Source organism: Mauremys mutica, chromosome 1 (assembly GCF_020497125.1).
Source record: "Mauremys mutica isolate MM-2020 ecotype Southern chromosome 1, ASM2049712v1, whole genome shotgun sequence".
Lineage (NCBI taxonomy): Eukaryota > Metazoa > Chordata > Testudines > Geoemydidae > Mauremys > Mauremys mutica.
Window position 1 is genome coordinate 371,235,981 of NC_059072.1, and position 26,047 is coordinate 371,262,027.

The 26,047-nt window shown below is 50.2% G+C and overlaps 1 protein-coding gene across 3 annotated transcripts in view; it reads right to left on the reverse strand.

The window, feature by feature from the left end:
• The window catches only part of DCHS1 (dachsous cadherin-related 1), a 158,817-nt gene that overhangs the window by 74,662 nt on the left and 58,108 nt on the right, over window positions 1-26,047 (reverse strand). For 2 of the 3 annotated variants that reach the window (XM_045025235.1, XM_045025224.1), the window contains 2 exons: window positions 5,403-5,591; window positions 4,761-4,992 (listed from right to left, as the gene is read on the reverse strand). In XM_045025235.1, coding sequence (XP_044881170.1) covers window positions 4,761-4,992; window positions 5,403-5,591 — 421 coding nt within the window. Of the gene's footprint in view, window positions 1-4,760; window positions 4,993-5,402; window positions 5,592-17,821; window positions 18,395-26,047 lie in introns of those variants that run through there. The other variant, XM_045025245.1, reaches the window with a different exon arrangement.

Below are 26,047 nucleotides of genomic sequence, written 5' to 3' on the forward strand. Positions count from 1 at the left end.
GGGAATGCTGAGGAGAGAGGGGGCTGCTGGCTGGTGGGTGTTGTGTATTTGGTTGTCATGGTTTTGTTGCTATGGCAACTGAGTTAGATTATTATGGGTTAGCTCAACCGGTTTCAACCGGCTGAGGAGCTCTCTGTAGATATGTAAATAAAATGGAGGTTTTGGTTAGCTGCCTGCTCTCTGGCCTCAAGTGATTGTTTCCTACACCGGCTGCCCCAAGGATATAACACTGGCGACGAGGATGGGATTCCGGTGCTGCTCCAGTAACAGAAGGAAGTAGAAGTCAAGGTAAAGACCAAACAAAGAAAAAAAGCTGCTTGTTTGCACTGACTGTGAAAGTGAAACTAAAAATCATGGCTACTCTGACCAGGCCCCTGGAGCCTTTTGATGAGAATACAGAGCAGTGGCATGTGTATACTGAGCGTTTTGAGCTTTTTGGTATTGCAAATGACATTACAGAAGCGAAGAAGGTGCCAATATTCTTAACTGTTGTAGGGGCTAAAACCTACTCTCTGCTACGCAGCTTACTACACCCTGTTAAGCCTGAGACTAAATCTTACAGTGACATTGTGGAAATCCTGGGGTCTCATTTCTCCCCAAAACCACTGGTAATTGCTGAAAGATATAGGTTCCACAAAAGAGACCAAAAGGAAGATGAAACAGTTGTACAATTTGTAGCCATTTTAAAAAAGCTAGCAGAACACTGTGAATTTAAAGAAATGTTACATGATGCCCTGCGTGACAGGTTAGTGTGTGGCCTGTACAGTGAAGCTATACGGAAGCGCCTACTGACAGAGGCTCAGCTTACCTTACAGAAGGCTGTTGATATTGCTGTCTCCATGGAACTGGCTACAAGGGAGGCACAATACATCGGTGCACCCCCTAGGGTGCAAAAAGTGTCACAAGAACCGACCCACAAAACTGTGCAGAGTCAAGAATGTTACCGCTGTGGTAAGCCGGGTCACCAGGCATCAGAATGCTGGTGTAAGGACCTGGTGTGTCGACACTGTGGCAAAAAGGGACACATTGAGTGTGCCTGTAAACAAAAGAAAAAGAGGCCTGTGGTCTGGCCGACAAAAAGAGGAACCCTGCATACCCTAGAGCAGACCCAGGATGATCAAGGTGACACCTCATCGCAAGAGGAAGTGCCACTGCATGTTTTGTCTTTGGCAATGGGCTCACATGAATACTGGGTAACCCCGTTATTGGATGGCAAACGTATACGCATGGAACTGGACACCGGTGCAGCCGTCTCACTGATCTCCGAGACTGTGTATAAAGAAAAGCTACAGCATCTTCCGCTTAAGGCAACAAAAACTGTTCTGAAGACGTATACGGGAGAAGCTGTGCCTATGCTGGGCACTATTGATGTTAAGGTGGAGCTCAATGGACAGGTGGCTAAATTGCCACTGTTTGTGGTGAGAGGTAACTACCCAGCCTTAATGGGTAGGTCTTGGCTTGGGAAGATTCAACTGAACTGGGCAGAAGTGCACTGGATGACTAAAGAAGAAACCAGTCTAACCCCTATACTAAGGAAACATGCTGCTGTTTTTGGAGATGATTTGGGAAGTATGAAGGGAATCACTGTGACATTGAACATTAAACCTGGCAGTCCACCAAAATATCTGAAAGCCCGAACTGTGCCATACGCCATCAGGCCAAAAGTTGAAGCAGACCTGGAGCGCCTGGTCACCAATGGAGTCCTAATACCAATTACCCATAGCTCATGGGCCACTCCTATCGTTCCAATCGTGAAGAAAGATGGCTCTCTCCGGATTTGCGGTGATTTTAAAGTCACTGTCAACCCAGTGTTGTGTGCAGAGCAATACCCGCTTCCCCGCATCGATGACCTCTTCGCAGGCCTGGCTGGGGGACAAAAGTTCAGTAAGATTGATCTGAGTCAAGCATATTTACAGATGCACGTCGATGAAAAGTCCCAAGAGCTGTTGACTATTGTGACTCATAAGGGGCTTTATCGATACTGTCGTCTACCCTTCGGAATAACATCTGCTCCCGCCCTGTTCCAGAGGGCTATGGACCAGATCTTGTGTGGCTTGTCAGGAGTTCAGTGCTATCTGGATGATATCCTGGTCACTGGAAGAAATGAAGAGGATCACTTAAAGAATTTAGAGGCTACCCTACAAAGACTGGAAGAGTATGGCCTACGAGTTCGCAAAGACAAGTGTGAATTCTTCAAGCCCTCTGTTGAATATTTGGGACACATCATTGATTCTGCAGGTCTTCATAAGGCCCCTGCAAAAGTTAAAGCTATTGTGGAGGCTCCCCCACCTCGAAATGTAAGCCAGCTGCGCTCGTTTCTAGGACTCCTGAACTATTATGGAAAGTTCATCTCACAGTTAGCCACACTGCTAAAACCACTTCATGAGCTCCTTGGGCAGAACAAGGCCTGGAAGTGGACTGAAGCCTGTGATGTTGCGTTTAACAAAGCTAAGGATGCATTGCTAAATTCTGAAGTTCTAACGCACTTTGATCCATCCTTACCACTGCAATTGGCCTGCGATGCCTCCCCTTATGGAGTGGGAGCAGTCGTGTCACATATTATGCCTTCAGGAGAAGAGAGACCTATTGCTTTTGCTTCACGCACTCTAAGCAAAGCAGAAACTAACTATGCCCAAATCGAACGTGAGGCATTAGGAATTGTTTTTGGAATTCGGAAGTTTCATCAGTACCTGTTTGGGCGAAAATTTACTCTTCTCACAGACCATCGACCTCTGACATCAATTTTTGGACCTTACACAGGCATTCCCCCATTAGCTGCTAGTCGTATGCAACGTTGGGCATTGTTACTTTCAGCACACACATATGAAATCAAATATCGGAAATCCACTCTACACGGCAATGCAGATGGCCTCTCAAGGTTGCCTTTGCCGGTCAAACACCAAGATAGCGCCCACAAGGAAATCTTCTACTTTGAACAGGTAGAGAATACACCCATCACTGCTACTCAGATAAAGAAGGCAACTCGCGTTGACCCAGTATTGTCCCACGTTATGGACCTGGTGATGCATGGAACATCTCGACAAACCTCTCCGGTCTCATCCGACCTTGTTCCCTACATGTCCAAGCGGACGGAGTTATCGGTCCAATCTGGTTGTTTGTTGTGGGGGAGACGTGTCATTATTCCACCACCACTGAGATCACAGATGTTAGAACAGCTACATTCCGGTCACTGTGGAATAGTGCGCATGAAGGAAATTGCACGAAGCTATTTTTGGTGGCCTGGACTGGACAGCGCTATTGAAGAGAAGGCAAAAGCTTGTATGTCATGTCAGGGTGTGAGGAATGCACCCCAGTGGGCACCCCTACACCCATGGGACTGGCCTGAAAACCCGTGGCAACGTATTCACGTTGACTTTGCTGGCCCCCTTGAAGGAAGCATGTTCTTGGTGGCAATAGATGCCCATTCTAAATGGCCAGAAGTCTCTATAATGCAGTCCACTTCTGCAGAGAGTACTATCCAAAAACTACGAGGACTCTTTAGTCGTTTTGGTCTGCCAGAACAACTTGTGAGCGACAACGGACCGCAGTTCGTTTCTCAGGAGTTTCAAAATTTTATGAAAGCAAATGGGATACACCACATCACGTCAGCACCATATCATCCGTCCACCAACGGATTAGCTGAAAGATTTGTGCAGACAATGAAAAACGCTTTGAAATCAGCAAGGGGACAACACTCCATTCAAAAGCGTCTGGATACCTTTTTACTTTCCTACAGAAACACACCTCATGCTACGACCCATGCATCTCCGGCCTTTCTAATGATGGGACGACAGCTGCGCACTTGCTTTGATCTGCTGAAACCTTCTGAACCCCGACAAATTGTGCAACATCAGCAGCAATATCAAGTCATCAGACGGGCACCCAGAGCAAAAGACCGAACCTTTAGCCCGGGACAGCCAGTTTTGGCTCGGAATTATACTTCCAGAGCTAAATGGGTTCCGGCCACAGTCATCACTCAAACAGGACCTGTTTCCTACACAGTCCGGACTGCAGAGAATCTTACCTGGCGGCAACATGTAGATCAGCTGTTGCCAGGTCATGCCAGTCCTCAGGACCCATCTGCAGTTGAGGGGTCTGACTTCACCTCTTCTGGTGAGGGATCGAATCACAAGTCACCTGTTTCTGATTGTTCTCCTCCATTACTGCCGGCGGCTGAGATACCCCTTTGCCCAGCACGAGCTGATACCACCTCCTCACCTGTTCGTGCTGCGGACCCTGAGCCCCTAGTGCTTTCGGGTGCAATAACACCAGTAGTTCGCCGTAATCCACCTAGAGACAGAAGGCCTCCTCATCGGCTGGATCTTTAGCTAGGGCGAACCCACGGTTATGGGGCAAAATAATCCCCAGGGTTTAGCCGGGAATGGAGGCAGTCTACCCTCCTTCTCTAGTCTAGTGTGTGTTTTATTTAGGGGATGTTCTTATTAGGGGGGGAGGAATATGTTGTGTATTTGGTTGTCATGGTTTTGTTGCTATGGCAACTGAGTTAGATTATTATGGGTTAGCTCAACCGGTTTCAACCGGCTGAGGAGCTCTCTGTAGATATGTAAATAAAATGGAGGTTTTGGTTAGCTGCCTGCTCTCTGGCCTCAAGTGATTGTTTCCTACACCGGCTGCCCCAAGGATATAACAGTGGGGCTGCCCTTCTCTGGAGCTGATGAGCGTGCTGTACAGTAACACTGACAGGTGTCACATCCCCCATACCCTATCTGCAGCCCATCCAGGGCACCAAGGGCTCTTACCTGTGTCCTTGTGCAGAGAGAAGAGAGGGGGCGAGTTCCCAGAGACAATGTGGTATGTCACCTTCCCGTGGGGACCCTCATCCTTGTCGTGGGCCATGACGCGCAGCACGGCTGTGCCTGGCATGCTCTGCGTGCTGATGCTGGCTGCGTACTCCAGGGGGTAGAACGCCGGACGGTTATCATTTACATCCTCCAGGAAAACCTTCACGTACACCATGGAGTTCAGACCACCCTGGAGGAGGACAGGACCAGGCATAACTCTGCCCAGGGCTGGGCTGCTGGGAGGCCCTCACTGCCCTGGTGGGGATGGGATGACAGGGATAACCTTCTGAACATTACTAGGCTGGGGGCTTAACTCCCTCCCCTGCCCAATTGCTCACTCCCCATTGGCCCATCCCCGCTTTCCCCATTACTCAGCACCCCCAGGGGCCAAGCTGCCCCAGCGCCATTGCTCAGCACCCCCGAGGGCCCAGCTGCCCCTACCCCATTGCTCAATTCCATCCAAGGGCCATCCCACCTTTCCCCATCATCCCATGACCCCCTTCCTTCATTACTCAGCCTCCTTCCCCATGGGCCCTTCCTCCTTCACCCATTGCTCAGCCCTTCCCCGCAAGGGCCCATCCTCCTTTCATCAGCACTCACCCCATCGACAGCAGTGACAGTGAAGTCATAGGCGGTGGCCCCCTCGTCGCGGTCCAGGCCCTGCACTGTGCACAACTGCCCAGTGTGCTCATTGATGCTGAACTGCGTGGGGACAACGCTGCCGATGCCGGAGCCGATGGAGTAGGAGAGGGAGCCGAAGGGGCCACTGTCTGCATCCGTGGCCGTGATCTAGTGGAAAGGCACTATGTCAGTGGGAGCTGTCACAGAGTCTGGGGAAGACAAGGCCCTGCACCCCTGGTTTCCTGCATTCACCATGACTCTCAGCCAGCCAGTAAAACAGAAGGTTTATTTAGACAACAGGAACAGTCCAAGACAGGTCTTGCAGGTACAGACAACAAACAGGACCCCATCAGTTAGGTCCATCTTGGGGGGGCCCAGGGAGGCCACAGCACAGCCTGGGCTCCCCTCCATTTCCCAGCCAGCTCCAAACTGAAACCCCCTCCAGTCGTCTCCCCCAGCCTCCCCCTGGCTCCTCCCCCAGCCTTTGTTCAGTTTCCCGGGCAAAGGTGTCACCTGGCTCGAACCCCCCTCCTGGTTTTCATGTTACATGATCAGGTATCTGGCCTCAAGGAAAGTCTCCCATCCCCAATGCAGACAGTCCCAGCAAAACTCCCCTGCAACCTTCCCAGGTCACTACTCCCCTCTTCCTGCTGCGTCACTGGCACCCACACGGTATTCAAATAAAACATTAAGAACATTCCCAGTTCGTCACAGGAGCAGCAAGTATCAGAGGGGTAGCCGTGTTAGTCTGGTTCTGTAGAAGCAGCAAAGAATCCTGTGGCACCTTATAGACTAACAGACGTTTTGCAGCATGAGCTTTCGTGGGTGAATACCCACTTCTTCGGATGCAAGTAGTGGAAATTTCCAGGGGCAGGTTTATATAGGCAAGCAAGAAGCAAGCTAGAGATAACGAGGTTAGTTCAATCAGGGAGGATGAGGCCCTGTTCTAGCAGTTGAGGCTGGAGCCCAGCAGCCAGGCCAGCTCTCCCGGCCATCCCAAGGGCAGCTCAAGACCTTCCACATGTAGGAGGCAGGATAGCCAGGAGTTAGTGGGCTAAGCTAGGACTCAGGAAGGCCAGGTCCAATTCCATGCACCACCAAAGCCTGTCTGTGTGACCACAGGCGAATGACAGCTTCTCTGGGCTGCTGGTCCCATCTATACAGTGGGGATGCTGCAAGGGGCTTAGGAGGGTAAACGCTTCACAGATACTGAGGTGCTCAAATACTCCTTCTAGGATAGGTAAATCGATACCCCTCCCCCAAGGGTGATCAGTGCAGTGTTCTCCAAGGGATGGTGGGAGCACTTCCTTCCTTCCAAACTGGAGGCAGGAGGCTCAAACAGAGGTGCTCTCCGCTTGCAGTCAGTGCTCGCCCCAGCACTTGGGGGTGCTGCAGGAAGTGGGGTGGGAACTCAGTAACGGGCATTTCTACCCTCATTCGGAGCTGGCCCCACTGCAGCAATAGGGGCTGCTGTGCTGCTGGAGGTGCCATGGGTCAGGCCGTTACTACTCATGTTCTTAGTTTAGTGGCCTCCCTGTTTCTGGTGCTCATTGTTGTGCTGTCCAGGCCCCTGGTGGTCTTGGGACTTGCCCCAGGAAAGGCCACTGGGCAGAGAGGCTGAACTCCACAGATTTACCCCAGTGTCCTTGCCGAAGCCCAGCCTGGGGGACGTGAGCCTGTCTCGCAGTGCAGCACAGGCTGGCACTCACCTGCTGCTCTCCCCACAGCGCAGAGAAGCTGCAGGGAAAGCAGCTAGCCAGGACTTGCTCCTCACCTTCCACTGAGCAGCCAGCACCTCCCATTGCCCTCTCCCACTGGTCACCCCCCTGCAGCACTGCTGGGGGGCCTGGTGCTGCAGGTGGGGCCCAGAGGTCCTCCTCTTGGTCTCTTTGCAAGTGACCCAACTTCAAGGGGGGCAGGAGAGTCACCCTTATTCTTAGCACCTGTCACGGAGTGTGGGGGACCCAGGCCCTTCACCCCCGTGCTCCCTACGATTCACCAGGACTCTCAGCCAGCCAGTAAAGCAGAAGGTTTATTTAGACGACAGGGACACAGTCCAACACAGGTCTTGCAGGCCCAGATAACCAGATCCCCCCGGTTAGGTCCATCTTGGGGGGCCTCACCGCCCCCCCCCAGGGATCAGAGCTCGGTCTACCTGCTCCCCTCTCTTCTTCAGCCCACGTTCGACTCCCAGTCCTCTCCGGCCCCTCCTCTCTCCTCCGCCTCCTTCCTTTGTCTCCCCTGGCCAGAGGTGTCACCTCCCCTCCCCCAGGCCAAGCTCACCTCACAGTTTGAATTCCTGCATCTCACCTAAACCTCTGGCTCTCCCCTCCCCCGCACAGACAGTCTGTGCTTCCTACTCCATCACACCTCTCCCCCCTCCGAGACTGAACTGAGCGGGGTCACTCCAGCCGGTGACCCGGGGAAGTTCGGACCCACCTACAACCTTATGCCGCCCGCGCCCTTTCCCCACCCCAATACCCCTGGGGTGCACCCTGGGCTGTGGCCTTCTCCCCACGTTCCAGTCTGGGGGGCTGGGATTCGGGTTCTCTCGGACCAGAGCCCCCCTTCTGACCCTGGCCCCCCTCTGGACAGGCTCCTCGGGGCGGGGCGAGGGCCTTACAGCCATCTCCCCCCTGTCCCGGGCCTTCCTCCCCCTCTGGCAGGGGTCACAGGAGCGGCAGTGCTGCCGGACATGGGCAAAGACCCCAGGCCAGTAATAGTTCTGCAGCAGCCGCTGCTGGGTACGCCAGGCTCCCTGGTGCCCTGAGGGGGGAATGTCATGGGCCTGGCACAGCAGCTGGTGGCGATACTCCTGGGGTACCACCAGCTGCCTCCTGATCCCCCCTGACTCCATCTTCCCTGGGGGAGCCCATTCTCGGTACAGGAGCCCCTTCTCCCACAGGAACCTTTTCCGGCCACCTCGTCCCATGGTCTGTCCCCCCCCGAGGTTGGCCAGGTCCCTTATCCTCCGCAAGGAGGGGTCTTCCCGCACCGCGGCCTGGTACTCAGCCGCTGGGGCAGGGGCGGGGATCTGTTCTCTCTCCCCGGCTGGGTCTGGGGCCACAGCCTCTCTGAGCCCTGTCCCTGGGCGTTCCCTCCCCACCGGCTCAGGGTCCGGTGTCTCGGCCAGAGTACCTTTCCCGGTGTCGGGGTACAGAGCCCTGTGTCGACTCTGACTACGGTTCACGGCCAGGGTACCCTGGGTGTTACTTGGCCAGTCCTCGAGGTCCCCCCCCATTAACACCTCCGTGGGCAAATATGGGTGCACTCCCACGTCCTTGAGGCCCTCCTTGTCCCCCCACTTTAGGTGTACCCTCGCGACAGGCACCCTGAATGGGGTCCCGATCACACCCCTCAGGTTCAGGTAGGTGTTGGGCACCATCCGATCTGAGCCCACCACCTGCGGCCGGGCCAGCGTCACCTCTGCGCCCGTATCCCAGTACCCAGTGACCTCCTTCCCGTCTACCTCCAGGGGAACAAGGCACTCGCTCCGGAGGGGTAGTCCCGTGCCTACCCTGTAAACCCCAAACTCAGGGCTGGGAGCATCCAGCCCCTCGGGGGGGTCAACCCGGGGCCCCCCTCCCTCCTTCGCAGGGGGTACGCGGCCCGCCCCCCTTTCGTGCGAACGCTGCCCCTCATCCGGCTGGGTCTCTACCAAGTTGACCCGGTGTGGGGTTGGTCTGCTCAGTTTGTCCCGGAGCTTGGGGCACTGGGCCCGTACGTGGCCCGGTTGGCCACATTGATAGCAGCCCATGTCTCGTGGGTCCCCTCGAGGGGGACCGCTGGACCTGACGCCAGATGCTTCCCTTTGGTGGGGGCCCTCCCTCGGCTCCTTCTGGGGGGTCCCATGGTGACTCTCTCTCTGCGTTGAGGCGGACCTGCTCCTTCGAGACGCCTCCCTGCCATCCCCTGCCCGACTGTCCACAAACTCGTCGGCCAGCCGGCCTGCATGCTGCAGATTCTCCGGCTTCTGGTCCATTAACCACAGCTTCAGGTCCGACGGGCACTGCTCATACAGGTGCTCCAGTACGACTAGGTCAAGCAGGTCCTCTCTAGTTTGGGCCCCAGCCGTCCACTTGCGGGCGTACCCCTGCGCCCGGTTGCAGGTACGTGACCTCCCAGGTCTTACGTTGACCCCGGAACCTCTTCCGGTACATCTCCGGGGTCAGCCCAAACTCGCGGAGCAGGGCCTCTTTGAACAGGTTGTAGTCCCGCGCCTCCTCCCCTCTCATTCGGCTGTACACCTCCACGGCGGTGGAGTCCAGTAAGGGGGTGAGGCACCGGATCCTGTCTGCGGGGTCAACCTGGTGCAGCTCGCAGGCATTCTCAAAGGCCGTCAGGAAGGTGTCTATGTCCTCCCCCTCCTTACGCGGGGCCAGGAAGTTCTTATCAAAGCTCTTTGTAGGCTTGGGCCCCCCCTCACTCACCGCAGCCGGGGCCTTACTGTTGTTCAGCTGGGCCATGGCCAGCTCATGGTTACGCTGCTTCTCCCTGTCCTCGAATTCACGTTGCTTCTCCTTCTCTCTTTCTTCGAATTCACGTTGCTTCTGCTTCTCCTCCAGCTCACGCTGGCGTTGTCTTTCCTCATATGCCCTCAGCTCCTTACGCTCCTCCATCTCTTTCAGTTTGATCTCTCTCTCCAAGTCCAGCCGCTTGCGCTCCACGGAGGCCGAGAGTCGCCGGGACGATCCCCTGCTGGCCGGGGGGGTCACGGTGCCCTCCGTAGCTGGGCTCCTCCTCCCCCTCCCCCTAGGCCTAGGGGTGGGGGGTCTCGAGGAGCCCTCATCCGCCGACTGGCCACTCCCAGCGGGTACAGACACTGGTGCCTGCGCTGCATCTGCCCGGCTGCTTCCCTCAGAGACAGGGACCGGTTCATTCCTGCGATCTCTCTCCTCCAGCCGGGCAATCAGCTGGGCCCTGGTGAGCTTCCCATGGCGCAGCCCCCCCTGCTTGCACAGCTCCACCAGCTCACACTTGCGCTTCTGGGAATACATCTTCCTGCTGGCCGCTCGCAGGCTGGGGTGTTCGCCGCTCCCCACGGGTTCCAGGGGACCCCTAGTGTGCCAGGCCTTGAGGTCACCCCCTCTCTGCCAGGGTCGAGCTGCAGACTCCTCCGCCCCTGGGATCTCTCGCTGTGATCCCCCGGGGGACCCTGTTACTGCAAAGTCCTGCTCTCTGGTCACACTCTCCCAGGGGTTATTCGCCCCTTCGTTTTACTGCTCCCCAGTCACTTACTGCAGGAAGCGCCGTCCACGGGGTGCCGCCGATCCCACCGCTGCCACCAGTTGTCACGGAGTGTGGGGGACCCAGGCCCTTCACCCCCGTGCTCCCTACGATTCACCAGGACTCTCAGCCAGCCAGTAAAGCAGAAGGTTTATTTAGACGACAGGGACACAGTCCAACACAGGTCTTGCAGGCCCAGATAACCAGATCCCCCCGGTTAGGTCCATCTTGGGGGGGCCTCACCGCCCCCCCCCGGGGATCAGAGCTCGGTCTACCTGCTCCCCTCTCTTCTTCAGCCCACGTTCGACTCCCAGTCCTCTCCGGCCCCTCCTCTCTCCTCCGCCTCCTTCCTTTGTCTCCCCTGGCCAGAGGTGTCACCTCCCCTCCCCCAGGCCAAGCTCACCTCACAGTTTGAATTCCTGCATCTCACCTAAACCTCTGGCTCTCCCCTCCCCCGCACAGACAGTCTGTGCTTCCTACTCGATCACAGCACCCCACTAAGCTCTCTGGAACATAAGGGCTGGAAACACCCCTCCTGCACCTCAGGATCCCATCCTGCTGTTAGGGCCCCAAGTGCCAGCACTCCCAGACCTCTGGCCAGGGCTGCAGTGAGGAGCGGGCTGTCACAGGCTTAAGGGACAGGCTGAGCTGCAGGCCAGCACACCCTGCTCACCTGCTCCCAGCTGGGCTACAGCACAACTTTCAGAAAGACTCCTTGGTTCTGAGCTTCTCTGTGGCAGTGACAGGAGAGGAGCCCCAACCCAGCCAACTGCTGGGCCCTGAAAGAAGGGGTGGGGGCGGGGGAAGCCAGCATTGCCAGAGCATCAGGGGCACTAGGGGGTTCAGAACCTGCTCCTTGAACCCAGGGCTCCTGGCCCAATATCCTGGGCTCTCGTTTGTGTGGGAGGCTGTCCCAAGATCCCTCCAGTTCCCTGCAGCTCCAGGTCAGCCACTAATGGCTCCTTTCCCAAGAACATCCCCTCTGGGAGACGCTGCCCAGAGCTCATCCCCCGCTGAGAGCTCGAAGGGGAGAACAGACCCCGGAAAAGGAGGCAAAAGGGAGGCAGCTGGGACAGGCCCAGTGAAGTTCACACTCTGTAGCGGAAGCTCCTCCCCCCACTGGGGCTGGGCCTCAGCTCCCCACGAGTGCCAGGGAAAGGGCCCTGCTGGGGGCTGCAAACAGCTCTTAGGAGCCTCCTAACCTGGGTCACACGTCAGCCCCTCAGGCAGCCCAGGCCCTAGCAGCAATTTCACCACTGCCCTCTCCTGCAGTGAGGCTAAGACTAGAGTAATGGGGAGCCCCCACCCAGCACTCTTGCCCCATGGCCTACAGGGCTGCATGCTGCCCCCTCCCAACAGCCATGGCTCCCACCCCACTCCCTACAGTGCCCCCTGCTGCACCATCCCTCCAAAACCTGAGTTCCTGCCCTACTCCCCATAGTGCCCCCACCACCTCTCCTGCCATGCTCCCTAGAACACCTCTTGGTGAGAGAGAAGGGGACTGAAGTATTCAGGAGCTCCCCCAATGGCCAGCACTCCTGCAGGTCCCCCTACTGGGAGAGGCTTGCACTGGAGTAGTCAGGCACTTCCCCACAGTGGGAGCTTTGTTCCTTGGAGCCTTGTGTGCATTTCATAGGGAACTCATTCCCTCCCATCTCACTCCCCTTGCCCCTCCAGCTGCTGGAAGTACCCCCATGTAACAGGATCCCCTTCTCCTGCCACCAGCTACAGAATCCATGCAGCTGCAGGCATCATGAGCTCTGGAGCAGCCGTGGGACCCAGACCCAGCTGCACACACCTCACCTGATGGGCTTGTCTCCCTCCATCCATGTTCTTCCCCCTTTCCACTCCTTTTTTTCTGTTTCTCCACTCCCTTGCTCTTTTGTCTTGTCCATCCTCAGAGAGGGATTGGACATAAAGCAAGGAGCTCCTGGAGCAAAGTGGCTCCCAGCAACAGGCGTGCACAGAGAATGGCAGGTTGGGTGAGCGGCACAGGAGACGAGTGGGCAAAGCAGAGCACAGCAGGCTGTGAGAAGGGGTGGCACGGCCAGTTGGATTTGGGGAGATCACACAGTAGGCTGTGGGGTCCAGCTGCTTCAGTAGGGGCAAAAGTGAGGCACAGTATAAGCCAGTCTGAGCGCCAGCATCACCCAGCTGGAGAATCCCACCCAGTGACTCCTGCATCCAGCCCAGAATGCCTGGCTGATCCAGAAGAAGTCTTTTAGCAAAACTATCCACTAGCCATTTACTGGTTTTAAATGATGGAGAATCCACCATGCTGTCTAAGGCTAATTACCCTCACTGATGAAACCTTTTAGCTGACCTTTTAGGACCTCTATGGTGGCATTCTCAGAAATGTTCCCAGTTCCACGCGCAGGGCCAGGCAGGCAGGCAGAGCTTCAGAGTCTCAATGCGTGGATGAGACGATGGTGTAGAGAGGAGGGGTTCACGTTCATTAGGAACTCGGGAAACTTTTGGGATGGGGGGAGCCTATACAGGAGAGATGGGCTCCACCTAAACCAAAGTGGAACCAGACTGCTGGCACTAAACATTAAAAAGGTTTTAAACTAGGAGATGGGGGAAAGCCGACTGCTGCAGAGGAGCATGTGGATCGGACACAGACTTCTCTTAGGGGAGAGTCTGATGATAGAGAATCTCCAGGTTATAGTCAGGAGCAGAGGACGGAAGAGGATAATGTAAGGGCCAGATCAGATGATAAACAGTCACATAAAAAAGAATCTGACACATCAGAAAAGGGCAGACAAATAAACAGGGACAAGTTTTTAAAGTGCTTGTACACAAATGCTAGAAGTCTAAATAATAAGATGGGTGAACTAGAGTGCCTTGTGATAAAGGAGGATATTGATATAATAGGCATCACAGAAACCTGGTGGACTGAGAGCAATCAATGGGACACAATCATTCCGGGGTACAAAATATATCAGAAGGACAGAACAGGTCGTGCAGGGGGAGGAGTGGCACTATATGTGAAAGAAAATGTAGATTCAGATGAAGTAAAAATCTTAAGCGAATCCACATGTTCCATAGAATCTCTATGGATAAAATTTCATGCTCTAATAAGAATATAACATTAGGGATCTATTATCGACCACCTGACCAGGACAGTAATAGTGATGATGAAATGCTAAGGGAAATTAGAGAGGCTATCAAAATTAAGAACCCAATAATAGTGGGAGGTTTCAATTATCCCCATATTGACTGGGAACATTTCACTTCAGGACGAAATACAGAGATAAAATTTCTCGATACTTTAAATGACTGCTTCATGGAGCAGCTGGTACGGGAACCCACAAGGGGAGAGGCAACTCTAGATTTAATCCTGAGTGGAGTGCAGGAGCTGGTCCAAGAGGTAACTATAGCAGGACCAAATTAGTGACCATAATATAATAACATTTAACATCCCTGTGGTGGGAAGAACATCTCAACAGCCCAACACTGTGGCATTTAATTTCAAAAGGGGGACCTATGCAAAAATGAGGGGGTTAGTTAAACAAAAGTTAAAAGGTACAGTGACTAAAGTGAAATCCCTGCAAGCTGCATAGGCGCTTTTTAAAGACACCATAATAGAGGCCCAACTTAATGTATATACCCCTAATTAAGAAACACAGTAAAAGAACTAAAAAAGAGCCACCGTGGCTTAACAACCATGTAAAAGAAGCAGTGAGAGATAAAAAGACTTCCTTTAAAAAGTGGAAGTCAAATCCTAGTGAGGCAAATAGAAAGGAGCATAAACACTGCCAACTTAAGTGCAAGAGTGTAATAAGAAAAGCCAAAGAGGAGTTTGAGGAATGGCTAGCCAAAAGCTCCAAAGGTAATAACAAAATGTTTTTTAAGTACATCAGAAGCAGGAAGCCTGCTAAACAACCAGTGGGGCCCCTTGACGATCAAAATACAAAAGGAGCGCTTAAAGACGATCAAGTCATTGCAGAGAAACTAAATGGATTCTTTGCTTCAGTCTTCACAGCTGAGGATGTTAGGGAGATTCCCAAACCTGAGCTGGCTTTTGTAGGTGACAAATCTGAGGAACTGTCACAGATTGAAGTGTCACTAGAGGAGGTTTTGAAATTAATTGATAAACTCAACATTAACAAGTCAGCGGGACCTGATGGCATTCACCCAAGAGTTCTGAAAGAACTCAAATGTGAGGTTGCGGAACTATTAACTAAGGTTTGTAACCTGTCCTTTAAATCGGCTTTGGTACCCAATGACTGGAAGTTAGCTAATGTAACGCCAATGTTTAAAAAGGGCTCTAGAGGTGATCGCGGCAATTACAGACCGGTAAGTCTAACGTCGGTACCTGGCAAATTAGTTGAAACAATAGTTAAGAATAAAATTGTCAGACAAATAGAAAAACATAAACTGTTGAGCAATAGTCAACATGGTTTCTGTAAAGGGAAATCGTGTCTTACTAATCTATTAAAGTTCTTTGAAGGCATCAACAAACATGTGGACAAGGGGGATCCAGTGGACATAGTGTACTTAGATTTCCAGAAAGCCTTTGACAAGGTCCCTCACCAAAGGCTCTTATGTAAATTAAGCTGTCATGGGATAAAAGGGAAGGTCCTTTCATGGATTGAGAACTGGTTAAAGGACAGGGAACAAAGGGTAGGAATTAATGGTAAATTCTCAGAATGGAGAGGGGTAACTAGTGGTGTTCCCCAAGGGTCAGTCCTAGGACCAATCCTATTCAATTTATTCATAAATGATCTGGAGAAAGGGGTAAACAGTGAGGTGGCAAAGTTTGCAGATGATACTAAACTACTCAAGATAGTTAAGACCAAAGCAGATTGTGAAGAACTTCAAAAAGATCTCACAAAACTAAGTGATTGGGCAACAAAATGGCAAATGATATTTAATGTGGATAAATGTAAAGTAATGCACATTGGAAAAAATAACCCCAACTGTACATACAATATGATGGGGGCTAATTTAGCTACAACGAGTCAGGAAAAAGATCTTGGAGTCATCGTGGATTGTTCTCTGAAGATGTCCACGCAGTGTGCAGAGGCGGTCAAAAAAGCAAACAGGATGTTAGGAATCATTAAAAAGGGGATAGAGAATAAGACTGAGAATATATTATTGCCCTTATATAAATCCATGGTACGCCCACATCTTGAATACTGTGTACAGATGTGGTCTCCTCACCTCAAAAAAGATATTCTAGCACTAGAAAAGGTTCAGAAAAGGGCAACTAAAATGATTAGGAGTTTGGAGAGGGTCCCATATGAGGAAAGATGAAAGAGTCTAGGACTCTTCAGCTTGGAAAAGAGAAGACTAAGGGGGGATATGATAGAGGTATATAAAATCATGAGTGGTGTGGAGAAAGTGGATAAGGAAAAGTTATTTACTTATTCCCATAATACAAGAACTAGGGGTCACCAAATGAAATTAATAGGCAGCAGGTTTAAAACAAATAAAAGGAAGTTCTTTTTCACGCAGCGCACAGTCAACTTGTGGAAATCCTTACCTGAGGAGGTTGTGAAGGCTAGGACTATAACAGGGTTTAAAAGAGAACTGGATAAATTCATGGTGGTTAAGTCCATAAATGGCTATTAGCCAGGATGGGTAAAGAATGGTGTCCCTAGCCTCTGTTTGTCAGAGGATGGAGATGGATGGCAGGAGAGAGATCACTTGATCATTGCCTGTTAGGTTCACTCCCTTTGGAGCACCTGGCATTGGCCACTGTGATAGACAGATACTGGGCTAGATGGACCTTTGGTCTGACCCGGTACGGCCGTTCTTATGTTCTTATGTTATTTCCAGTATGAATTTGTCTGGCTTCAGCTCTCAGTCACTGCATCCTGTTCTGCCTTTTGTATGGGAGATTAAAGAGCTGCCTGCTCTCAGAAATCTCTTCCCCATGCATGTATTTGTACTGTGATCAAATCACCTCTAAATAGACTGAGCTCCTTTAGTCTTTCACTATAAGGCAGGTTTTCCAGACTTCAGCTGCTCATTCTTGTACCTCTTTTCTGAAGCCCAGAACAGGACACAGTATTCAGTAACTGTCTCACTCATGACACCTGCAGAGGTCATATCTCCTACATACCCCTACTCAATATTCACCTGCTTGTTAGAGTGGGGGAGTAGCACCATAATAGCAAATGTTGAGAGTTGCTTACTGTTAACAGCCAATTTTTCTAAGTGCTGCAAAATCCACATGCTGACTCAGACTGCTTGAAAAGTGTGGGGCTCCAGGGTGGGTCACTGAGCTGAATTTGGGGCTGTTTACCAAGGGGTTCCTCATGTAGAGCTGCCCTTAGAAAATTATGTGATAGCAATGTTAGGGTATTAATTGTTGTTATTCAAAATGCTTTAAAACCCACATGCACAGGGAGGTTGTCTTGACAACTGGTACGCTGCAGCATGAAGGCAGACTTTGTGGTGCAAACTGGTCATTTCATCAACAGTTTCAGATATACAGCCCCTCCTTCAAAATGAGCTGCTTACAATTTTCAAAATATATATGTAAATTGTCTTAAAACTGTGGTGCCATATCAGGGGCTGGAGTAGAGCTTGTGGTGCAATTTTGGAGTCATTTGAGCACATACATAGAGAGCTTGTTGGTATTCCACAACAGAAACTGGGGTAGACTGTGAGGGGATGAGGAAGAGAATGGGTCAGTTCACTCGTCTCAGAGCTCCAGTGTCATTACCATGGGATGGTCTCAGGTTTGTGCAGAATCCCTTCCCCCTGTTAGCCCCCAAAGGGGAGTAGAGCATCTGCAGTGTGCCTCCCCTCACACTTGGCCCTCCAGCTGATAAATGTACCCCTCACACAGCCCCTTGGTTACCACTTTCCCTCTGCGCAGCCACTCCAGCCCTACTGGGGTCAGGGATAACCAGGTGGAGGGCAAAGCTGCTAGCCAAGATGTGGTGCAGTATGCCCACAAAGTCCCCTCATTCCTACACCTCAGAGGTGCCCCTCAAACATGCCCCCTTCCCCACCACCACCGCCTTGTGCCCTTCCAGCACAATACAGCCTGGCATACATCCAGGGGATTAAATGCTATCTAAATGAGCAATCATAGCACATAGGACTGGATCACTATGTCCAGAGTTCTGCTATCACAGGTAACTTCATCATATAATCCTGTTCATAAATTTATCAAATTGTATTTTAAAATTAGCTGGGTTGTTTGCCCCTGCTACCTGTATTGGGAGGTTGTTCCAGAACCGTAGTCTTCTGATGGTTAGAAATCTTCTTCTAATTTCCAGCCTAAATGTATTCATACCAGTTTATACCCATCCTCATAGAGTGTGTGGCTTTCTAGTGGGGTCCCGAAAGGATTGGTTCTTGGCCCGATGCTATTTAACATTTTTCTCAGAAAAATAGAAGAAAGCATAATCATTATTGTTACATTTGCAGCAGATGACACAAAGATTGGGGGAGTGGTAAATAATGAAGAGGACTGTTCACTGATAAAGAGCAATCTGGATCACTTGGTAACCTGAGGGCAGGCAAATGTTTTTTAATACAGACAAATATAAGGTCATACATCCAGCAACAAGGAATGCAGGCCATACTTACAGGATGGGGGATGTTATGCTGGGTAGCATTGACTCTGAGAAACATTTGGGGGTGCTGGTGGATAATTAGTGACCACAAGTTCCCAGTGCAATGCTATGGCCGAAAGGGCTAAGATGAGTTTTGGCTGTATAAACAAGGGAATATCACATTACCTACATGGGGAACAAAAGATTCTAGCACCTGGGAAAGTGTTCTCTAGTATACTATTTAACCAAATCAAACTAGTTATAGGTAAAAAACTATAATAAGCTAGCAGGATTTAGACTGAAAAGATTGTGTGTAAATCACATCTTTACCTGGAGATGATTGACTAAGGGTACGTCCATACTACCCGCCCGGGTCAGTGGGTAGCGATCGACTTCTCGGAGTTCGATATATCGTGTCTCATCTAGACGCGATATATCGAACTCCGAACGCACTCCCGTTGACTCTGGAACTCCTCCACCGCGAACGGCAGTGGCGGAGTTGACGGGGGAGCTGCGGACTTCGATCCCGCACCGTCAGGACGGGTAAGTAGTTCGAACTAAGGTAGCTCGAGTTCACCTACGCTATTCGCGTAGCTGAACTTGCGTACCTTAGTTTGAACACCCCCCTAGTGTAGACCAGGCCTAAGAAACGGCACACCTACCAGATAAGATTAGTTTTGAACTTCATAGATTTCACAAAAGCTTTCCAGGGCATTCACAGAGAGTCACTATGGACATTCTTGCAAAAATATGGGCTTCCTAGAAAGATCGCGTCATTGGTCAAGACGTTATAGAAAGTTTCAAAATGCTGTGTAAGAACAGTAAGTGGAGATATGGATTAGTTTGATATCACTGGAGTGAAGCCAGGTTGCATCTTATCACTTCTTCTTTTCTGCACTGTGGTAGATCACATGATGTGAAGAGCAACATCAAAGGCAGATACAAGAGTTATGTGGAGTAGGAGAAATATCTGACTTTGCAGATGACATTGTTCTGTTGGATGCAGATGGTGATGCCATGAAAAAGACTCTACTATCAATGTCAAATGTGAAGATGCCAAAGTAGGATTCAAAATCAGCCAAAAGAAAATGAAAGTCATGATCATTGAAAGACTTGGTGAAGACTACAAACTCATTAACCAGGCCATATTGTAGGAGGGGGAGATTTTTGGGAGCTCAGAGCCCAGTAACATTCCTGGACCACTGCCCACAGCTGGGATACCAATTTTTATGCTGAGACAAAGTGGGAATGTTCTTAATGTTTTGTCTGAAAACTGCATTTGTGCTTCGGTTTCCCCTATGTGTTATTCAAGTATTTAAATGGTGGGACAAGGGTATGTGATCATCATAGAGACCCCTAGTGAGCAGGTGTGACTGCCATCTGGCTGCCATCATGTGATTACAGACAATGGCTGACACTCTGTAGCCTGCAGGGGCGGCTCTAGGCATTTTGCCGCCCCAAGCACAGCAGGCAGGCTGCCTTTCGTGGCTTGCCTGCGGAGGGTCCGCTGGTCCCGCGACTTCGGCGGACCCTCCGCAGGCAAGCCGCCGAAGGCAACCTGCCTGCCGCCCTCGCGGCGACTGGCAGAGCACCCCCAGTGGCTTGCCGCCCCAAGCACACGCTTGGCGTGCTGGGGCCTGGAGCCTCCCCTGGCAGCATGGCAACTGATGGCTGGGGGCCATTCTCTGCAAGAATCAGCTGGCGGTGCTGGAGAACAAAGTGAGAGATGGAGGTCAGGCAATCTGTTTGCTCAGAAAAGAGACAAAGGAAGGAGGAGAGCAGCTGTGCCTGACTGAAGCTGGGCTGCTAGAAGCTGGTCAGTTTCCTGGTTGAAACTTGGGAGGAGAGCCCAGGGCTCTGGATCCCCCCCAAAGATGGACTTTGCTGTAACTTCCTGATTTCTGTGCTAACAAGATCTGTTCTATGCTGTGTTCTATACAACTAATCAACCATTCTGTTTTACCTTGCTGGCTGAGTGTCCCTGCTATGAAGTTGGGGGTACAACGACCCTTTTTGGGGGGTGTAAGGCTTCACCAGATGTCCTATTCCAGTCGACTCACTGTGGGGAGCTCACGGCATGGAACAGGGGTGCTGAACGGTCCAAGGTCAGACCCAAGGAGGCACTGAAGCCAAGGAGCTTTGCTCTAGTGAGAGTGTGCCTTGGGTGGGGAGTCACACTACAGAGAGTCCTGTCTGACTTAACATAAGAACATAAGAACGGCCATACTGGGTCAGACCAAAGGTCCATCCAGCCCAGTATCCTGTCTACCGACAATGGCCAATGACAGGTGCCCCAGAGGGAGTGAACCTAACAGCTAATGATCAAGTGATCTCTCTCCTGCCGTCCATCACCACAAGTTGACTGTGCACTGTGTGAAAAAGAACTTCCTTTTATTTGTTTTAAACCTGCTTACCATTAATTTCATTTGGTGTCTCCTAGTTCTTATATTATGGGAACAAGTAAATAACTTTTCCTTATTCACTTTCTCCACATCACTCATGATTTTATATACCTCTATCATACCCCTCCTTAATCTCCTCTTTTCCAAGCTGAAAAGTCCTAGCCTCTTTAATCTCTCCTCATATGGGACCCATTCCAAGCCCCTAATCATTTTAGTTGCCCTTCTCTGAACCTTTTCTAATACCAGTATATCTTTTTTGATATGCGGAGACCACATCTGTATGCAGTATTCATGATGTGGGCATACCATGGATTTATATAAGGGCAATAAGATATTCTCCATCTTATTCTCAATCCCCTTTTTAATAATTCCTAACATCCTGCTTGCTTTTTTGACTGCCGCTGCACACTGCGTGGACGTCTTCGGAGAACTATCCACAATGACTCCAAGATCTTTTTCCTGATTAGTTGTAGCTAAATTAGTCCCCATCATATTGTATGTATAGTTGGGGTTATTTTTCCCAATGTGCATTACTTTACATTTATCCACATTAAATTTCATTTGCCATTTTGTTGCCCAATCACTTAGTTTTGTGAGATGTTTTTTGAAGTTCTTCATAGTCCGCTTTGGTCTTAACTATCTTGAGCAGTTTAGTATTGTCTGCCACCTCACTGTTTACCCCTTTCTCCAAATCATTTATGAATAAGTTGAATAGGATTGGTCCTAGGACTGACCCTTGGGGAACACCACCAGTTACCCCTCTCCATTATGAAAATTTACCATTTATTCCTACCCTTTGTTCCCTGTCTTTTAACCAGTTCTCAATCCATGAAAGGATCTTCCCTCTTATCCCATGACAACTTAATTTACGTAAGAGCCTTCAGTGAGGGACCTTGTCAAAGGCTTTCTGGAAATCTAAGTACACTATGTCTACTGGGTCTTGTGGCACCTTATAGACTAACAGACGTTTTGGAGCATGAGCTTTTGTGGGTGAATACCCACTTCGTCACATGCATCCGATGAAGTGGGTATTCACCCAAGAAAGCTCATGCTCCAAAACGTCTGTTAGTCTATAAGGTGCCACAAGACTCTTTGCTGCTTTTACAGATCCAGACTAACACGGCTACCCCTCTGATTCTATGTCTACTGGATCCCCCTTGTCCGCATGTTTGTTAACCTCTTCAAAGAGCTCTAATAGATTAGCAAGACACGATTTCCCTTTACAGAAACCATGTTGACTTTTGCCCAACCAGTTATGTTCTTCTATGTGTCTGACAATTTTATTCTTTACTATTGTTTCAACTAATTTGCCCAGTACTGACGTTAGACTTACCGGTCTGTAATTGCCGGGATCACCTCTAGAGCCCTTTTTAAATATTGGTGTTACATTAGCTTTCTTCCAGTCATTGAGTACAGAAGCTAATTTAAAGGACAGGTTACAAACCATAGTTAGTAGTTCCGCAATTTCACATTTGAGTTCTTTCAGAACTCTTGAGTGAATGCCATCTAGTCCTAGTGACTTGTTACTGTTAAGTTTATCAGTTAATTAAAAAACCACCTCTAGCGACACCTCAATTTGTGACAATTCCTCAGATTTATCACCTACAAAAGCCAGCTCAGGTTTGGGAATCTCCCTAACATCCTCAGCCGTGAAGACTGAAACAAAGAATTCATTTAGTTTCTCTGCAATTACTTTATCGTCTTTAAGAGCTCCTTTTGTATCTCGATCGTCTAGGGGCCCAACTGGTTGTTTAGCAGGCTTCCTGCTTCTGATGTACTTAAAAAACATTTTGTTATTACCTTTGGAGTTTTTGGCTAGCTGTTCTTCAAACTCCTTTTTGGCTTTTCTTATTACATTTTGACACTTAATTTGGCAGTGTTTATGCTCCTTTCTATTTACCTCACTAGGATTTGACTTCCACTTTTTAAAAGATGCCTTTTTATCTCTCACTGCTTCTTTCAGAGCGGTTCCAGAGCACCCAGCCTGTGCACTCCGTGACATGCTCACCACTGAAAGGAGCTAGAAAGGCCATTTCTGAAGCCTTAGCACAACTAACAGACCAGGAGGGGAGAGGAAGTGAGTGCCCATGAGGAGTAAACATGACCCTGTGCCCTCCTGACTTGAGCTTTTACCGAAGCATGCGGTTTTGAAAGATGGAAAGTCTGGCAATAGTTAAATATTGCTATGTGAAATACAGCTGGTTAACTGACAGAAAATTCCCTGCCTGAAAGGCTGGAAAACTACAGGTTGGGAAACTCCACACTTAACTTAGCTTCTGCTCAGGAGTTGTTGTTTTTTGATGAACAAGCTGTGTAATACTAACAAATTGGATATAAAAAGAGGAAGAAATCTGAGATTGGTGGACACTTGAAGGCTTTGACACCTCTCAAGTTCCCCTGCAGATGGAAAGCTAGCCTCTGCACATCTACAGTTATTCACTCGAGACCTCCTCAAAACCCTGGGTAAATATTAATCTGAGGGTAATTTGGGGTGTTTAATTAACCTGTTGCAGATGTAAGTACTTGAGACTAAATAAAGTGTTAAGTGAACAGACTCTAGTATCAATCATCTATCAGTCGGACAGCTGTGTCCCCATTGATTTATTTCCTGCCATCGCCTCGCCAAGAGTAAAAAAGTTACCAATGGCTTTGGGTTCAGAACCACGGATAACAATACAACGTGGAAGCACAGTCAGTGCTGATGGCCAATTCCATGAGATGAAAGCAAGAATTGGGAAGGCAAGTGGGGACTTTTTCAAGACTGGCAAATATTTGGAAAAATAAGGAGTTTCAAACATGAACCACGGAAGTTCTACAATGTTATTGTGATACCCACATTGTAGCATGTTTCTGAAACTTGGCAAATGCTAGAAGCCTGCAACAGGAAATTTAACACATTTCATCAGAGATGCTTGCAGAGAATATTTCATGTCCACTGGTGGAAAAAATAAGTGTTGCTAAGGACTGGTCAAAATACTTTAGAGGCAATGATTCAAGAGAGAAGGCTGAACTGGTTTGGGCATGTTGTACAGGTGTAAAAAAAGACATTCCTAGATAAGCTCTAGACTGGATACAACTTGGTGGAAAACGGAAAAGAGGAGGACAACATGGCAAATGAAATTTAATGTGGATAAATGTAAAGTAATGCACATTGGAAAAAATAACCCCAACTATACATACAACATGATGGGGGCTAATTTAGCTACAACGAGTCAGGAAAAAGATCTTGGAGTCATCGTGGATAGTTCTCTGAAGATGTCCACGCAGTGTGCAGAGGCAGTCAAAAAAGCAAACAGGATGTTAGGAATCATTAAAAAGGGGATAGAAAATAAGACTGAGAATATATTATTGCCCTTATATAAATCCACGGTATGCCCACATCTCGAATACTGTGTACAGATGTGGTCTCCTCACCTCAAAAAAGATATTCTAGCACTAGAAAAGGTTCAGAAAAGGGCAACTAAAATGATTAAGGGTTTGGAGAGGGTCCCATATGAGGAAAGATGAAAGAGGCTAGGACTCTTCAGCTTGGAAAAGAGGAGACTAAGGGGGGTATGATAGAGGTATATAAAATCATGAGTGATGTGGAGAAAGTGGATAAGGAAAAGTTATTTACTTATTCCCATAATACAAGAACTAGGGGTCACCAAATGAAATTAATAGGCAGCAGGTTTAAAACAAATAAAAGGAAGTTCTTCTTCACGCAGCGCACAGTCAACTTGTGGAACTCCTTACCTGAGGAGGTTGTGAAGGCTAGGACTATAACAATGTTTAAAAGGGGACTGGATAAATTCATGGTGGCTAAGTCCATAAATGGCTATTAGCTAGGACGGGTAAGAATGGTGTCCCTGGCCTCTGTTTGTCAGAGGATGGAGATGGATGGCAGGAGAGAGATCACTTGATCATTGCCTGTTAGGTTCACTCCCTCTGGGGCACCTGGCATTGGCCACTGTCGGTAGACAGATACTGGGCTAGATGGACCTTTGGTCTGACCCAGTACGGCCATTCTTATGTTCTTAACAAATAACATAATAAACTGTGACAATCAGGGTGCAGACACCCCAAAGGGAGAACAAAAGGTTTAAACACATTCACAGTCCTTCATAGCAGTAGGCAAAAAATGGTTGTTCACCTTCTTGTAACTGTTGTTCTTCGAGATGTGTTGTTAATGTCCATTCCAATTAGGTGTGTGCGCACACACGTGCATGATGGCTGGAAGATTTTTCCCTTAGCAGCATCCGTCGGGTCGGCCTGGGTGCTCCCTGGAGTCGCGCCCTCCTGGCGCCTAATATATAGCCCTGCCGACCTGCCACCCCTTCAGTTCCTTCTTGCTGGCTACTCCGATGGAGGGGGTAGGATATTGGAATGGACATGAACAACACATCTCAAAGAACAACAGTTACGAGAAGGTCAGTAACCGTTTTTTATTTTTTGAGTGCTTGTTCATGTTGATTCCAATCAGGTGACTCAAAAACAAATTTAGGAGGTGGGGTCGGAGCTGTCCACTGACTGGAGTACTGCTCTACCAAAGGCCACATCATCTCTGGCCTGCCTAGTAACTGCATAGTGTGCGGCGAAAGTGTGTATTGATAACCATGTCACTGCCCTGCAAATTTCCTGGGTGGGGACTTGAGCCAGGAAAGCTGTTGATGAAGCTTGCGCCCTTGTAGAGTGCACCATCATCGGGGGCGTTGGGATCCCTGCTAGATTGTAGCACTTGGTAATGCAGGCCACAATCCATGATGAAATGTGCTGTGTCGAAACAGGCTGGCCCTTCATCCTGTCCGCTACTGCGACAAAGACCTGTACACAGGACCTGCTGGGGTCGGGGGGCCAGGTGCTGACATTGGCACCTGGGCTGTAGGTGCCTGCATCGAGGTCGACGTCAACAACGGTGTAGGTGTGGGAGATGAGTGTGTCACCATTGTGAAGGCCGTGCCGAAGTCAGAGCCAAGCATAGTGCCAGAGTCGATGACGGTGCCATAAGGAAAGGTGTTGGGATCGTAGGTGCCGGGTGCGTATGCACAGTGGAAGGCGGCACAAATGTGGCGGAAGCAACTGAAGACGTCGCTGAGCATGGGCCCTGGGTTCCTCCCTGGCTGTGGTGATAAGCCCAGGGAGTCCAGAAGGGCGCTGAGGCGGGTTCTACCACTGCGGAGGCCACGCCTGATGCTCCCTTCCATCTCTGCCCGACCTCACTCTACAGTTTCTGCTCCGACTTGAGCAGGGGCGGCTCTAGCAATTTCGCCACCCCAAGCACGGTGGCACACCGCGGGGGGTGCTCTGGCAGTCTCCGGTCCCGCGGCTCCGGTGGACCTCCTGCAGACGTGCCTGCGGAGGGTCCGCTGGTCCCGCGGCTCCGGTGGAGCATCCGCAGGCACGGCTGCGGGAGGTCCACCGGAACCGCGGGACCAGCGGACCCTCCGCAGACACGCCTGCGGGAGGTCCACCGGAGCCGCCTGCCGCCCTCCCGGCGACC